The sequence below is a fragment of the Alternaria dauci genome, chromosome 3 (assembly GCF_042100115.1).
Source record: "Alternaria dauci strain A2016 chromosome 3, whole genome shotgun sequence".
In the NCBI taxonomy this organism is placed as follows: domain Eukaryota; kingdom Fungi; phylum Ascomycota; class Dothideomycetes; order Pleosporales; family Pleosporaceae; genus Alternaria; species Alternaria dauci.
Window position 1 is genome coordinate 849679 of NC_091274.1, and position 15835 is coordinate 865513.

The 15835-nt window shown below is 51.5% G+C and overlaps 6 protein-coding genes across 6 annotated transcripts; 3 read left to right on the forward strand and 3 right to left on the reverse strand.

The window, feature by feature from the left end:
- Positions 1 to 76: 76 nt before the first annotated feature.
- On the forward strand, positions 77 to 1262 carry ACET3X_003932 (uncharacterized protein; the record flags this gene model as incomplete). The annotated part of the gene is made up of 2 exons (XM_069450081.1): positions 77 to 173; positions 223 to 1262. 2 exons carry the CDS (start codon positions 77 to 79, stop codon positions 1260 to 1262), a joined length of 1137 nt encoding a protein of 378 aa, XP_069307910.1.
- Positions 1263 to 4501: 3239 nt separating this feature from the next.
- ACET3X_003933 (uncharacterized protein) lies at positions 4502 to 5318 on the forward strand (the record flags this gene model as incomplete). Its single annotated transcript, XM_069450083.1, has 3 exons — positions 4502 to 4822; positions 4872 to 5126; positions 5175 to 5318. The coding sequence occupies 3 exons, from the start codon at positions 4502 to 4504 to the stop codon at positions 5316 to 5318; spliced, it is 720 nt and encodes a 239-aa protein (XP_069307911.1).
- A 700-nt stretch (positions 5319 to 6018) lies between these two features.
- Positions 6019 to 7049, forward strand: ACET3X_003934 (uncharacterized protein; the record flags this gene model as incomplete). Its single annotated transcript, XM_069450084.1, has 4 exons — positions 6019 to 6367; positions 6415 to 6604; positions 6654 to 6852; positions 6906 to 7049. 4 exons carry the CDS (start codon positions 6019 to 6021, stop codon positions 7047 to 7049), a joined length of 882 nt encoding a protein of 293 aa, XP_069307912.1.
- A 2184-nt stretch (positions 7050 to 9233) lies between these two features.
- On the reverse strand, positions 9234 to 12110 carry ACET3X_003935 (uncharacterized protein; the record flags this gene model as incomplete). The annotated part of the gene is made up of 10 exons (XM_069450085.1): positions 9234 to 9440; positions 9492 to 9616; positions 9670 to 9773; positions 9822 to 10017; positions 10069 to 10475; positions 10982 to 11100; positions 11156 to 11286; positions 11340 to 11440; positions 11494 to 11704; positions 11756 to 12110. 10 exons carry the CDS (start codon positions 12108 to 12110, stop codon positions 9234 to 9236), a joined length of 1956 nt encoding a protein of 651 aa, XP_069307913.1.
- A 333-nt stretch (positions 12111 to 12443) lies between these two features.
- Positions 12444 to 13531, reverse strand: ACET3X_003936 (uncharacterized protein; the record flags this gene model as incomplete). The annotated part of the gene is made up of 4 exons (XM_069450086.1): positions 12444 to 12733; positions 12785 to 12891; positions 12939 to 13134; positions 13183 to 13531. The coding sequence occupies 4 exons, from the start codon at positions 13529 to 13531 to the stop codon at positions 12444 to 12446; spliced, it is 942 nt and encodes a 313-aa protein (XP_069307914.1).
- Positions 13532 to 13995: 464 nt separating this feature from the next.
- On the reverse strand, positions 13996 to 15630 carry ACET3X_003937 (uncharacterized protein). The gene is made up of 2 exons (XM_069450087.1): positions 15390 to 15630; positions 13996 to 15322 (listed from the first exon to the last, which is right to left on the reverse strand). Exons 1-2 carry the CDS (start codon positions 15460 to 15462, stop codon positions 14460 to 14462), a joined length of 936 nt encoding a protein of 311 aa, XP_069307915.1. The 5' UTR covers positions 15463 to 15630; the 3' UTR covers positions 13996 to 14459.
- Between the last annotated feature and the right edge of the window lie 205 nt (positions 15631 to 15835).

A 15835-nucleotide genomic window follows, 5' to 3' on the forward strand; every position in this document is an offset into this window, starting at 1 on the left:
TTTCATCACTTGTCATTCGTTTCAGCAAACTGTGCTTGCTAACCATTCTTCATCTTTAACTCGATAACCTTTCACTATGAAGTACTCTCTCTTCACCGCCGTTGTTGCGGCTTTCGCATCTGGTGTCAGCGCTGCTGACGCCGTCAAGGGCGCCGCTGAGGGTTTTGCCAAGGGTATGTCTTGTGACATGTCCAGTTGTGGCTTGAATCTAACATTGTCCAGGTGTCACTGGTGGTGGCAACGCAGCGCCCGTCTATCCCACCACTAATGCGCAGCTCATCAGCTACCTCGGCGACTCTTCTCCCCGTGTCATTGTCCTCACCAAGACTTTCGACTTCACTGGCTCTGAGGGTAAGGTTACCTCCCCCGGTTGCAGCCCATGGGGAACTGCCCCCAGTTGCCAGATCGCCATCAACTTGAACACCTGGTGCGATAGGGAACAGCCTGACGCACCCGATGTCCCCAGAATCACCTACGACAAGGCTGGAGTGCTTGGCATCACTGTCAATTCCAACAAGTCCTTGATCGGACAGGGTAACAAGGGTATCATCAAGGGCAAGGGTATCCGCATGGTTAGCGGCGTCAAGAACATCATCATCCAGAACGTTCGTTTCACCGGGATCAACCCTCAATACGTTTGGGGTGGTGATGCCATCACCATTAACAACGCCGACATGATCTGGATTGATCACGTCACCACCGACCTCATCGGCCGCCAGCACATTGTCCTCGGTACCCAATCTTCCGGCCGTGTTTCCATCACCAACAACGATATCAACGGCGTCACCTCCTGGTCTGCTACCTGCGATAACCACCACTACTGGGGCATGTACTTCACTGGCAGCAACGACATGGTCACCCTCAAGGGCAACTACATCCACCACTCCTCCGGTCGCTCCCCCAAGGTCGCTGGCAACACCCTTCTCCACGCCGTCAACAACTACTTCTACGACATCAACAAGCACGCTTTCGAGGCCGACGCTGGCGCCCAGATCATTGCTGAGGGTAACGTTTTCCAGAACGTCGTGCTGGCTGCTCAGGCTGGTCTCCCTGGTCGCGTTTTCGCTACCCCCTCCAACGGCGCTCCCTGCGCGGCCGCCATGGGCCGCAACTGCCAGCTCAACGCTTACGGTGCCTCTGGCGTCATGGCTGGCTCTGATACCGGCATCCTCGCTAACATGAAGGGCAAGAACATTGCCAGTGCCGGCACTGCTGAGAGCGCTAAGAACGTCGTGCAGACTGCTGGTTACGGAAAGATCTAAGCGATTCTGACAGAGTCCGCTATCGCTTAGGAGAGAGTCACTTCAACTATTCTTGTATATACATTCCTTTTTACGTACACACTCATTTGAAATCGGAGATCTGTTGTAATCCACTGAAAGCCTCTTGTTCCTAAATTCCTAGTATTCTTCTTCATGATTGTGATGCGTGGTGAACCAGGATGTGTTGAACTAGCTGAGAAGATAGGAGACCTTGAGGTCGACAGTATGGTGCCTAGATCCGCGACCGGTCATTCAGATATGATCGCAATGACCCACCCCTTCCACATGGTGATTGGTGCTGTTCGAAGTCAATATAGGATGTGCGCGTGGCGAATGTGCTACCCAGTGACGCTACTGCGGTTCGCAGTTCAGGGGACTGACTATTTCTTGCTGCCTCTCGATGCGGCTCAACCCTGTCTATTACCCCCCACCTGCCCTCACGGTCCCACACAGGCTTAACCGCTTCAAAAATGATGGCCGACCGAGACGATATCCGGCAAAATCAAGTCAACCCTCGAGACTGCGATTCGACGTAAGCTGTCTCGACCAATTCTCTCAACTTTCTAATGTTGGCCCAAGTACCGCACAAGACTGGGGGTTGTTGAGCCATATATGAATCATATATGGTTCTTGGGCTATGGTGGCGATGGTGATGCGGTAATCCAAGTACCGCACAAAACGAGCTCTCTCATCCGTGCTGCTGCGCCTATTTGCAGAACTTCGAAACCGCATATACAAAGGCATCTTCGCGTCACGGACTATCCATGTTATCCCTCGATGGGCCATCAGGGGCTACACGTCATGGCCCTTCACATCTGTCGTAAAGTCCGGCATGAAGCCAAGCTGATCATGTTCGCCAATATGGCCTTCAACTTTCGAGCACTTGAGCATATTGGGGAACTCTTCGATCTCCAACTAAGCTATGCTAGAGGCGCGAAACGAATGACTTTGTCACTGTGTAGTCCTTGTTTATATGAGGGTTCCAACTGAGACGACTCTCTTGTGACTGCGAGCTATAAGCTGAGTTCAGACGTCCAGGGGGTTTGAGGAATGTACAATGCCCAGTCGGCATGCCTGCCTGCTTCGTTGGTATTCTGGCAGCTAGAAAATAGCCCGGGCATCAATACCAATGATCATATGCGATGGTAACAAGTTTCCATGAGCATGCGGGATCCTAGGACATGATTCAACCGTCGTTTTTGACAAGCAGCGGAGCAACAGAACATGTAAGACTGTAATGCTCTTCATGTTCATCTCCATCTTTCTACGTCCCTTTTTCCACGTTAGCGCAGTTTTCGTCGACGTCGTACTCGATACGAGTGCCCTCGCTCGCGGAGTGGCGCGTGTCCAATTTGTGCGACATGTCAAAAACGTCCAAAGGCAGTTGTCCTGCTTCGCGCAGTACGGGCAATGGTATTGCATCTCTCGACTCTTCCATAACAAAAGCACCCTCGTCTAGGGCACGTGACCGTCCATTGTCTGGCATCAATCGAAACATGGCTGCGCAACGATTTCGATAACATGAATGGCCTGGCTTCGATGTCTTCTAGTACACTGATTGTTAAGACCCTTGTTTATAGCCTGATCATTGACGTGAAGAGCGTGAAAGGACGCTGGAACGGCATCCTGTTCCGGGTCAACGGAGAGGGGAAAACACGAGTTCAGGGTGGAGAAGATGAAAACCAATATATCTTGACGGAGAATAGGTGGCGTACATGGTTACTAGATTACTACAACATGTACGAGGGTGAGTGCGAGAGGGTTGGCGTAATGTCAACGGCAAGATAATCTCGATCGTTTTGTATCATTCCACAGCCGAAGGGTCTGGACTACCGATACCGCCGGCAGTGGGAGACCCTGAACCTTCCAACGGGAACTTCGGGCGACTGGGAGCCAGGATCAGAAGTTGAACGATGGAGACGATGTTCAGAATTCGATGCTTGCTCATGGCTACTACGTTGACCAGACGAGGTGATCAGATGTCGCGACAGACGAGTTCTACTGACAGTCATCGTCCCGGAAAAGTGGATGGAGCATGGGCGACTCCACAGAATTCGATCCGGCCCGATCCTCCTGCATGGACAAAGATCTATCCGCCTGACCTCACTATAGCTTATGTCGGAGAAGGGGAGAGTACGTTTCGTGGTGGGAGCGGCCGAGTCATCTAGTGGCTTGAGATTCAAAGAACGTGGTATGTGTATCGGAATCCCGTCAGCGCGCGGAAGCCTGAGTGGTACTGGCCCGGCTGTGTTGCTTGTCGAGTCCGGCCAGACTGGTCATTGGAAGCAAACGGATGACAAAAGCCGTGAGCTGCTGACCAGATGTAAGAGCTAGATCCATAAGCCGTGTTCATGTGTTCTGAAATAAACGAAAGCGATAATGCGACACCGATCATGTCGGTTCGTTGATGCAATATCGCCCCGGAGGCAGCGAAGCGCGCCTTACCTACAGCGTAAATCCGCAACGCGAAGGCTGTAGGAGGCTAGCAGTACCAGCCACCCTAGTTTCCCCGCTTCGTACCTGCGTTTGGCGTCGAACCAAGAATGGTGATGTATGCTTGCAAGAGGTATGGTGTCGGGTTCAACGGCAAATGGAAAAGCACGTAAGTCTTGGCAATACTGTCCACAGATGCCGGCTGTTTCCTCACAGGGGTTTGATGACGTTGTTCAACCCCAACCAGAGCTATGACTTTCAAACGTTGCCAATCAAAACCAGATCTTCTTCACGCCCAGATAGGCGACCAACGAAATAAACATCAAGCGCGATTTTCCAGTCGACCAAGGCCTCGGGGTCATTGCCGTTTGTGCGGTGAAGCCCGCCGCGCGTGGCTGACGCGCTACTTATCTGAGTGGGTACGGCGAAGACATCAGGCATCTCTACAGCGAAAGCAGCGCAACCTTGGAAAGCTCTGACTTACAGTCATACAAAACGAGAGACTCTCATCACATCCAGTCGTTCAAGGCATGGGGTCTATGATGCGGATCAAGCGTAGCGCAGCCTAATGATGTCTGACATGGCAGAGGGATGCCGAAGGCGGGTCATGATGCGCGCCGAGACCCGGACAAGCTTTTAGACACCCGCCTGGTCGCTGGAACGGTGCAGCAGGAAACGGACGAGTGTTGCGCCTTATTTGAAGTAGGTCATGCCCGTGTATCTGCGGGCTGCTGTTTCGCTTTTTGGAACCCCGTCATCTCTTGCGACGTCCTGCAACAGCGTTGGACCGACTCCTGCACGTCAACATGCTACAATATGACAAGATCCTAAAACTTATCCTGGTGCCGTCGATTTTCTTCTTCCTTATATCCCTTGTCTCGGTAGCGTTGACAACGCATTACTGGATCCTTACAGACTGGGTCATACCGCGAGGTGTCAATGTAGTAACAAGCAGCTTCAACGACCGACTACAGCAATACGAGACAGATGACACGATCGTTTACTTCAAGGAGGCTCCGACAGATGCGACTATCGTTTCCGGATGTCTGAACTTGACGGCTGCTGTCGTGGCTCTTATCGCCTGGAGTACGCTGCGCAAACCAGATATGGACTCGCAGTACAACATTGTGCGTATCTTTGGGGTTGACATGATTGGACGAGACTGACAGCCCTCAGAGCACACGTCGCTTTTGGATGCTTAGTATTGTGGTTACCACGGTTGCCGGATCTGCCACGGCTCTTTCAGCTGTCGTGCTCCACTATACTGAGCGAGGCGACAACGAGTGGGGCTGCAGTTCCGAGAGGTTGATGATGAGTGGCAAACTGAACACGAACCAGTACTGCACACGCGAGATGGCAGCTTGCAATTATCAGCCAGGCTTCGTGCCAAGGGGAGACCGTGACAATACCAGCATAGCTTGCACCGAAGCAGTCAGTCGCCCGCATCATGTCGCGAACCACCCACTGACATGTTATTAGGTAACTGTAAAATGGTTGCAGATTGTCATGCTTGTGAATGCGCTGACAATACTGGTGATGTTCTCCCTTCAAGCACGCCTCCGAAGGAAATCAAGAGAAGCACGACTGAACGAACCGATACCAGAGGAGAAGACGGCACCATGATGAGGATGAGATCCTGATACGATACGACATCTACGACACATTCACGAACTTTTACGAAACACTCCTTTCACGAATCCGTTCAACCCAAGGCGTTGCATTATCATCGGAGTTCGGGCTAGAGCCAGAAAGATTCTTCTGTCGTTGGCGATAATGATTGCTGGACTGAGTCATGGTCACAAGGCTTGAAAGTAAGAGAGCTGGAGTAATTTCATGGCAACAATTGACACGCCTCATATCAAGCCATTTTCCATGTCTCACATACAGTCTGTTATTTCATAACTGTGCGATTTCAATTCTCTTTCGGCCTGTCAGATGCATCTCGACAATCCAGACTCTGTGTTTCTTTTCAACCAACGACTACTGTAAGTGTCCTAGGATCTACTTTGGTGTCAAATACAGGCCTGATAATGCGGCACGTGCAGCCCACATGGTTCACCATGTCTTCGGCGCCTTGCGCGTCCAGGACAAAAAAAGCATGCGTCGATAGCGATGACGATGAAGAACAACGTACAATAGATCAAGGGCTGTGGAAGTCAATGAGGTGAGCGGTGAGGGCGTTGTTGCCTCGTGCCTGCCTCGCCTGTATGCTGCTTACGTACTCACACTGCTCCTGCCCACAACAACCATTGTTTGTAGACAAAGCGTGTCAAGTAGCAATCCTCACCTGCTCTCAATCTCCATCCCCAAGAATCTCTTTGTCATGGCCCCGCACCCCCTCTTCCCCAAGCTCAAGGCGTCTGTCCTTGTAGACAATGTCGCTGTGAAGGAACTGTATGACCGTGAGGATGCTAATCTTCAAACGCAGAGAGCCTACATCGAGTCTCAAGCAGGCGAGCAGTTTAGCGTCAGCTACTCCATCCCCGGCTACCTCTTCAAATACTACAGCATCAAGGCCATAGTCAGCATCGACGGCGTGGACATGCGTAAGTTTATCTTCGATAAGCGCAACTACCAGGACTACGGTATCTCGAGGCTCGTCAATGCCAGCAGCGCAAAAGCAGGCCACAAGTACGTGGGCCAGCGCTTCCGCTTTGCCTCTCTCGACACTTGTAAGTCTACCCACTCAGTATTCCTGCCACATGTCTAACACGTCTAGACGATGAGAGGCACGCCATCGACCAAGAGCTACAGGAACAACTGGCACACACCGGCACCATTTCCATAGCATTCTACCACGTCACCAATGTACGCATGGCGGGTGGATGCAAGGATGTGCCGTCGATGTATCAGTACGACAAGGTCCCCGAGAAGGCTTTGAAAGGCTCATCCGTCTCGCACAAGACTACGTACGTATTGCAAAGCTAGCTTTCTACCATCCGCTGACAGGCCTGCAAGCCTCGACCCGCTGGAGCGCATCGCTCCTGTCAAGTTCATGGAGGCTGACTACGTCGACGGAGAAGGTCGCCCGTTCGCCGTCATCGAGTTCCGGTACCGCTCCGCAGCTGCTCTAAAGTCCCTCGCTGTCCTCCCCTGGTCATCGAGTTCAGCTCCTGTCAAGGACGTCGTCACAGAGGAGGAAGTGAACAAGATCTACGTAAGTCTCGTTCAGCCTCCATTATCTAGACAGAAGCTTACCGGATACTATAGCTCAAACAGGAAGAGGCCGTGACACGCAAGCGCGATCGTGCTGACGACGATGGTGATGACGGAGACGTGGAGATGGTTGAGGAGAGGGCCGCGAAGCGACGTTGCTTCCCAACCAGCAACGACGAAGTCATCTTGCTGGACTGAGTAGGCTTCGTACACATGATATGGGGCCACGCTGCAGGTAGAGCACATGATCTGCCAGACACATAGCATGACTGGATAAACACCGTTCAATATGATAGTATGGAATGCTACAGACAGGTCCATTGACTGAAGTGATGCTCGCTAACAAACACAGCATACTACAAGTCGTTTCGTGAACAGATTCCCATATGTACTACTATTATGGTTGCCGTTTCATCACATCCAAGTACGGCACCAACGTATTCATAGTCTTGGTCAAGTGCTCCAGCACGTATCCCACTTTGAGTACATCCTCATCCTTGGTCGCTCTTCCGAATATGTATGCTGAGAATGGTATACCAGGCGCAACATTGATCAAGCCATTCCTAGAATCCTTCTCTACCGGCGTATCTTTCGGAAACACCCCTATCGGTAAGCTCATTACCGGACTCCCTGCTTTTGCAGCAAAGCTTTGCATGGTGACGCTCAAGGTAGGTAGAATCATAACGTCACACCTATTCCTACACAAAGCTGCTTCGATGCCGCCTTCTCCTGTGTAGTATCCATCTTTTGCCAACATGGCCTTGTAGAGTAGCCCGTTCAGGCCGGAGGCTTCCACCCTCTCGAGGCCTTCGACATTCCGGCGCGGATATTCCTCTGCTGGATGAGCTTTTGTAAAGGCGATGAGATCTTGAAGATTGTAGATTTTGTTAGGATTGGTGGCGAGGGAGGACAGGTACGAGTTTATCGCGACCTTCATGTCCGTGTCCAAAATAACGCACTTGGCTTCTGATGGAAGAGCTTCCCAAGCCGAAGCACCGGGAATCCGGAAGTCGTGGACAATGGTAGCGCCTGCGCCTTCTAACAGCGTAAGCACCTTTTCAAATGCTTTCTTTCTACACCTAGGCAGGTTTTGCAGTTCGCTGAGATCATGGGGGACGCCGATGCGGATGCTGTGTAGATCGGCGCTTGAACATGCACTGCGTAGATGTTGTTCTAGCTTCTGTTTGGTTGGCGAAGGGAGGTGGTCGCTTTGTTGGACAAGACCAAGAAGGAAGCATGATGCGTCTGATACCGTTCGCGTAAGTACGCCTACAGTGTCGAGTCTTTCAGATGCGCAAATTAGTCCCTTTGAAGAAAGAAGACCGCGGGTAGGCTTGAAGCCTACGATACCGGATTTCTCGGCTGGAGACACAATCGAGTAGCATGTCTCTGTCCCCAAGGCTGCGAAGCACATGCCCGCTGCAACTGCTACAGCACAGCCGCCCGAACTTCCGCTGGCCTTCATTCCGGGGTAGTAGATGCCTTTGGTCTGACCTCCTCTGGCACTCCACCCCGAACATCCACTCGTAGACCGGAAGCCCGCCCACTCAGCCATGTTCCCTTTGCCCAGGATTATAGCTCCCACTTTCCGTGCCGCTGTCACAACTTCGGCTTCTTCAGATGGTCTGGCGTCTAACAATGCAACACTGCCACATGTTGTGGACGTGGCGTCGAGAGTGGGCATGTTGTCTTTCAAGAGAATGGGCACACCGTGTAGCGGGCCTCGAGCACCATTTGTTAGTCTCTCAACATCAAGGAGGTGGGCCGTGGATGTAGCGTCTGGATTGACTTCTGCCAGGGCGTGAAACTGGGGGTTTAATTCACAGGTACGAGTAAGGAAGATGGAGGTCAGCCCAGCAGCTGTGACGAGTTTGTTTTGAAAAGCGGTCTGGATCGTGAGAAGATCGACATTGGGGAGAGGCGGGATGTCTTGATGGGTGTTGGTGGATCCGCTAGCTTCTTGAGTTCCTGTAATTTCGATGGGAGGTGTTGACGTCCTAGCAGAACTGCTGGCGGGCATGTTAGTTTGGTTGGTGAACGGCATCTTCGTAGCCTTAATCAGACCTATTTGAATACCCAGAGATTACATTTACTGAGAAGGCGGGTAAATATACACGTTTAATTAGGAAAGATTGAAGAGTTAGTGGTCACAATGGTCTTCCGTTGATTAATAGATGTGCTAGTGACAAGACGCAGGCATGATGCTGTTCAGTTTCACTGTATTGTATCGTGATAAACTTTTTGTTCACAAACACCTTGCTTCACTGTACGTAGCTGCATATTTCACACTGGTCCTCATGAAGATCACTGTGAGGTATAACTTGGTTGACCCAAACGCGCCAGTATCTTTGCAATACCGCTGTTAATTCTCCTTCACATAGCTCAATCCAGCTCAATGACTTTTGTCTCATCAGTGGGTATCTGTCTGACGCGTTGCTGCTTCCTCTTCTTGCGCAGATCGACCGAACGTAATTCGATAAAGTCGTCGTCGCATATTCCACTCCGGCTACCGAACTCATGATCTTCGCCTGCTACGGTCGAGGTGTCGGATAACTCGCGCTTCATGCGTACACGGGTCTCTTCTTGCTCCTAGTTCATGTCAGTGCGTGAGATTCAGATATACAGTAACGGGTATCTTGCCCTGAAGCGCCGCACGATGGCTTCCAATTGTTCTCTGTTCAATTGGCCGAGAACTGTGTCATCGCTATCGAGGACTTCGACTGGATCGGGCGTACGTTCGACGATGTGTAGATCCTTGAGTGCGGCTACGAGCTATGTCGTTAGTCTCCTAAAGCTCTACTTTGCGGTTAAATCTTACCGAGTGAGCGATAGTAAAAGTGGAATGTTGCGAATGGTTCCCCTCCGTCGGCATACTCGGCATCGTAGTACTCGATCTCTTCCGTGGGCTCCGTATCTCCAAGACTGCAATTATGTCAGTTCGTCTTGATGTTGAGCGCGAATTATACCTACATTGCCTGATGCGACAACGACTCGCCCTTGATAGCCTTCTCGTTGACTGTATGCAGCTTCTCAAGCTCTTTATGTGCGAAGCTGGTCTTCGGATTCCGTTTTACGTCGTTAAGGAAGTAGAACTCGCAAGTGATGATACCAATGGGCCGTATCTTGTTCTGCAAATCTTCTGCTATGGGCACTTCATTGTATTCTCCTGTATATGTATCAGCATTCTGTTGTATTGCAAGAAGCAAGGAACCCCTACTGATATCAAGTGGCGAGAAGCGATATGGCTTTGTCAACCAATTTCCTCCGTTGTTCGAGATGGGGCCAGAACTGACGTGACCTTCTGGCTCGTACAACTCATCAGGACGAATAAGGGGTTCGTCGACGTCCTTGCCGTCCATTGTGACGATCATGCATACAGGGCGGTCGATAGGGAATGGCGCTCTGAAAGAGTAGTGGATTTCGAAGGTTGAGTCTGAATGCGCTTCGACGTAGCTTTCCGATATAGCCTCTGACACGGCTGTGTGGCGATCAATGTATTCTCGAAGTGGGTTTCCGTTGATGTGGATCTGAACCTCGAGCCCTGGAACTTCATTGACGATTGCCATGGCACCAGGTACGAATATAGGACAGCAAAGAAGACGAACAATGAAGATAGAACGATGTCTGTGGTAGCAGTACGGTTGCGAAAGATGTCTTGGACGTGTGTTCTAGTGGAGGAGCCTTCACCTCAAATGAAGATGTCGGCATTGGAGGATGGAAGCCGAGGTGAAGGCGAGTATAGGCAGGTGAGAGTCAATAGTTTCGAGGGCTTTCATCTTCAGCGCGTTACGAAACTGGTGTGATGTGGGCATGCTACCTAGATTCATCGCTCCTTCTCTTCCAGTGATCCCGGCCTTAGCGCGAAGACCACACGCCCCACTCAATGGAGACTGGGATGGATGAAAGCATAAAACTATGATAGATCTGAGAACTATGACAAAAATGACGTAAAGAAGATCAACTGACTGTCTTACTAGCGTTACCCCAACTCTGACGCTCGCGCACAGTCACAAGCACCAAGCTCAACATATTGGCCGACATCCATCGACCTGATTGAGTGAAACACTCAACCATCTAAGGCTACCACCTCATCTTCAGCCCCAGGGAGGCGGCGTATCTTCTTCACGCACCGTTCTGTTGGCTGACTACGGACCCACTGAACTTCATCGTCACCTACGAGGGTGGCATCACGAACCTGGCTTTCTTCCTCGCGTTCGCGCTTAATCCTAGTCGCTTCTTGCCTCTTTTCCTGTGAATAGTCAGTCATGAATGCATGATCGTACCTGTGATATTCTATCACTTACACGCATGCGCTTGAGCTCCGTCCTCATCTCTTCTTCAGTCATGTCTTCTGGGTCTTTGTCCTCATCCTCGGACTCTGGATCCACTGATGGGCTTGGAGTACGCGGGATGACACCAATAGACTTGAGCGCATCTGAACGTTGATTAGTGAACGGGATGACTTGGTCTGGCATCCTTGTGACTGACCAATGGACCTGTATAGGAAAGTGAAGGTCGCGAAAGGTTCATTCCCGGTAGTCTTCACTTCGTTGTAAGTGACGGTGTCACGCTGTACAGGTATATCGAGGCTATTGACACTGTCAGCGCAGACACTTCATGATGTTGAGTGTAACGAACATACCTAGTGTGATGAGACAACTCGTCGCCCTGTGCAGCAGCTGCTTTGTGCAGCGCCTTCTCACTGAGAGAATCAAACTCGTTGTTCGCAAGCCGAGGCACATCGGCTGGTTTCACTGCCTCTAGATGCTCGATGAAGTAGAAGTAAAGCACTATACGACCGACAGGTGACAACCGGTCCGCAATTTCTTTGGTAATTGGGGTGTTGGTCTCATCTGTTCATAGTCAGCCAACATTAAGGAGAATGCCGATGAGTGAGAGCTTACTAGTTCTGAGCTCAGCGAACTGGAAGCCTTGAGTGAAGCTATGCCCGCCATTGGACGAAGTAGATCTCGAGCATAGATATCCCTCGCAGTCTTCCTTACTACCCCACTCTATGAACGGAGCTTGCACATAATTGCCATCCAGTACAATGTCCATTTGGATCGCTAAAGGAGGTGTGAATGGAGGACGATAGAGATAGCGAACGGAGAAGTCGGTAGCTGGTGGCGCTTCGATGTATTTGGTAATTGACGTCGTAACCTCGTCTTCCTCGACGCCCACGTACTCGTGTTCTGGCAGCGCTGTGGAGTCAACCTCAACAGTGACCTCAAGGCCTGGGATACCGCTTGCGAAAGCCATGGTTTTCGATTGAGTGCGAAGTGGAAGAGAGTCGTGACTGCAATGTAAAAGCTAAAAGAGAAGTTAGATGAATCGCACTCACCCGAGATTTCCAAACTGATCAAGTAAGTGAGAGAAGTATATATCGATCAGAAAGATGCGGATCAAAGAAGATGTTGGAAAGAGAATATTATACTTGGAGGTATGATAGAATCGCACTCACCAGAAATACTTCTGCTATCTTATGCACCTATAGACTCAGAACGCCATTCACAATACATAAGTGTAATACAAGGCAAGAAACACCACATACTAGCAAATCTCGCTTGTTATGCAGCATCTTCAGGCCGCAGCCTAAGTCAAATCAACGATCTCGACACCGTCCTCGTTGAGTGCAACGAAATGTCTCCTACGCTTAGCGCATACGAACGAGACGTCGTCATTATCTTGATCCTCCATGACAACGGTGCTGCTTCGTTCTCGCTTGAGTCTTTCCCGCTTGACGGTTGGAGCGGCATCTCCTCGTTCGCGCTGGCGCCGAAGGAGTTCGCGGGTCTCTTCTAGAGTAAGAGTATCGACGTCGCGATCTTCGAGCGGTACCGGACTGGGATCGCGGGAGATGATGAGAAGGGACTGAAGTGCAGCTGTATCCGTCAGCTGCGTGAAGCACTGAGTCCAGGATTAGATCATATTACCCTTGGAGCGGTACTTGAACTTGAAAGTGATAAAGGGCTCGCGACGTGTATTCACGTAGTCAAATGTCAGGTACGTAAGCTCAGATGTTGCTTCTGGAGCGCGCAGACTACAATGGGTTAGTATATATTGCGAGCCCTTTAAGTGTATCCTTACGTTGTTTCATGGGACAAGGCCTTGCCCTTTAGAGCCTTCTCTGGTATGTTGCCAAAATCTGAGGTACTCACCGCAGGCGCCTCCTGATTACTAGAATTGCGAACGTTCTTGACGAAGAAGCCATGGATCTTAATCTCCCCCATCTCTTTCAGGTCCTCCATGAGTTGGTCTTCAGCGGAACGAAAGTCAGAATCATCTGGGACAAGGTCAGATCGAGCGAAAGATTAATGTGCAGCCTGAATACCGATTTTGAGGGCGGAGAAGGCGAATTTGGATATGAACCACTGCCCGTTCTTTGTATGAGTTGGGCCTGCGATCAACGCCTCGTGGCTAGCGCCCATAAAACGATCCTGTCGCACGAGGTAACTTTGGACGGACAGCCCATCTATATAAGAAGTAAATGAAACTGAATGATCTGGCCACTTGGGAGTTATCTCAAAGCGAATGTCAAATTCTGATCCGGAAGTGGCCTCGATGTACTTCGACATCGTATTTGTCGAGCTCTCCGCCTCGTCGTCGTCGTATTCCTGTAGAGCGACTTGGTCAACACGAACTTCGACCTTGATTCCGGGGTAGTCCGTAGTGATCGCCATGGTTTTTGTATCTGTTAGCACAGAGGCTGACAACAGAGATTCTGAGAAGGACAAGCTCAAGCGCGTTGAGAATTTGGATGAGGGTGAGAGGGAGCGGTGAGGAGTGCTGAAGTGAGTCCTCAGGGCAAGGGTGGTGATTATTACTGGGGCTGTGAGACAGCGCCTTAGCGCTGTGCAACGTGAGTGGGCTCAATATTGAGTCTTATGGAAAGAGCTTCTCACAGCTCGACAGCTCGACAACGATGAGCGACTCCCAATTACTGAATCACCATCGCCACCATAGCCAATGACCATATATGATTCATATATGTGTCCAGAACCACGTTTCTCGACAGCCCGACAACTCGACGGCTCGACAGTTCGAGACTGAGCGCAAGCTATCAGGCAGTCGAACCGCAGATAGCCTAGGGGATGTAGCCAGCATTGCCAAAGTCTTTGAAGAGTCACATGCGAAAGCCCGGTCAGCGTATATACAAAAAGTCTATTCTTCTCCATACTCCGATAAGGGTTTCCACCAGTCCATGTACCGTCCACTTCCCGATGCTCTTGCAGTACCGAACACCATTCCTTCGCCCCGAAACAAAGTAAAATAAGAGTGCAATCCGTCGCACAGTAGCCCAAGCCGGGTACATGAATTGCAATAATGACAAAACATTACGCCAAATGGCGAAACAGGGCACAAAGATCAAGGTTTGGGTCTTGTAATGATTCGCAGCCGGTACGCCAGTGCAATGATATCCGCCCGCCAGATGCTGTTGTACGTGAACAAAAACCAAAGGAAACGCTATGCAGTCGTTATCATGGGAATATGCCTCCATGCAATGGTATCATTCGCGGGTATGGACTAGGCCGTAATTGTTGGAAGATCGCCATGGTAGTAATGCTGTGATGGATGCGAGGTGATGTTGGGAAGGCCCTGGCGGTCGATCTACCAGGCGCCTATGCTTGCGGGAGAGCCAGTTCCATAGTTTCCACTCAACAGCTGTTGGCGAATGGACATGGCATCGTTGGACCCGCCTGCAGCAGAGTTGGGCGTCTCTGCGCCCATCCAGCCGAGACCTCCACGTAGCTCGTTGACTGCTTCCTGCATTTTTCCGCCCGAAATCTCATTGTGCTTCGCGATCTTCTGGTCCCATCCGCCATATTGGAGCTGTATTCCGCCGGCCTTTTTGGCTGCCTCCTGGATGACTATGGCCCATGCTTTTGCCATTTCCTCGTATGCCTCCTGCTTGTGTCGGTTGTGCTGATAAGTATCCCAGTTGGGTAAGCGATGGATGATCTCGGTGGCGCCGTCGAGGAAGGCGAGCGACGTAGCGGGCTGGTGTTCGTGCGGCGGAAGGAAGTGAGGTGTGAAGTCTTTGAGTGAGTCGAGCAGCTCGTCGAGCTGTTGCCGCACGCGGTTGTATGCGTAGTCGGATGATGCACGGCCGCCAAAGGGGAAGGCGGCCTGGAACGCCGCCTCGTACTTTGACAGAACCTCTAGTGTGGATTGTATGCTTGGGCGCGGTGCGGTTGTGACGACCTCGTTGCCGATGTCCGGGTGGCGCTGGCAGATGGACTGCAGGAGGTTGCGCATCTCGTCGGGGCTGAGCGTCTCGAGGAGGCGCGGCAGGGGGAGGGGCCGGCCTGAGATGTTGGTTCGCATGCGCTTCATGCCTCGCGGCGCAGGTCGCGGGAGCACGGCGGGCGATGTGGATGGCGATGCGCTGCTCATGCGGTCGTCGTCTCCGGCGCTGCCATCGTCCTCGGCTTTCCGCTTGCGGCCCGTCATGGCGGGCGAGGGGGCGAAGACTGCAAAGGGAGCAGAGTTAGCGGCTGACATGGGGCTGAGCGGTTGAGGGCAGAAGAGTCGACTTACGGCTGCGGGTGGGAGAGCGGCGGTTGTTGTTCAAGAGATGAGGGGGCGTGAAGGTCTGGTACTGTACGCTCATGACGAGGAAGGGCCCGCAAACGCAGTGAAATGGCAGGCCTGCTTTGTTGGGGGGCCGGATAGCGATGTCTTGGGGGACGATGCAGACAGCAAGGCTCTCTCGTTGGGTCGGCCGTAGAGCGGTGTCAGGTGTGTTGTGGTTGCCGTGGTGGAGACAGCAGAGCCATACGAAGGCCCAAGAAGATGCTAACCACAATGTCCGTGCACGTAGCCAATCGCGTCACTTACCACCACACTTTGTCCGGCACAACGCTTTCGCTTTCATCCAGAGTCGTGGTTTAAGTTTTCTCGCCACTTTTGCTTCATTCCAAAAAAAAAAAGTTGCCCATTCGTATTCTCACATGGCTTGGCCGCCAGTTGGAAAAGTAAGGGGC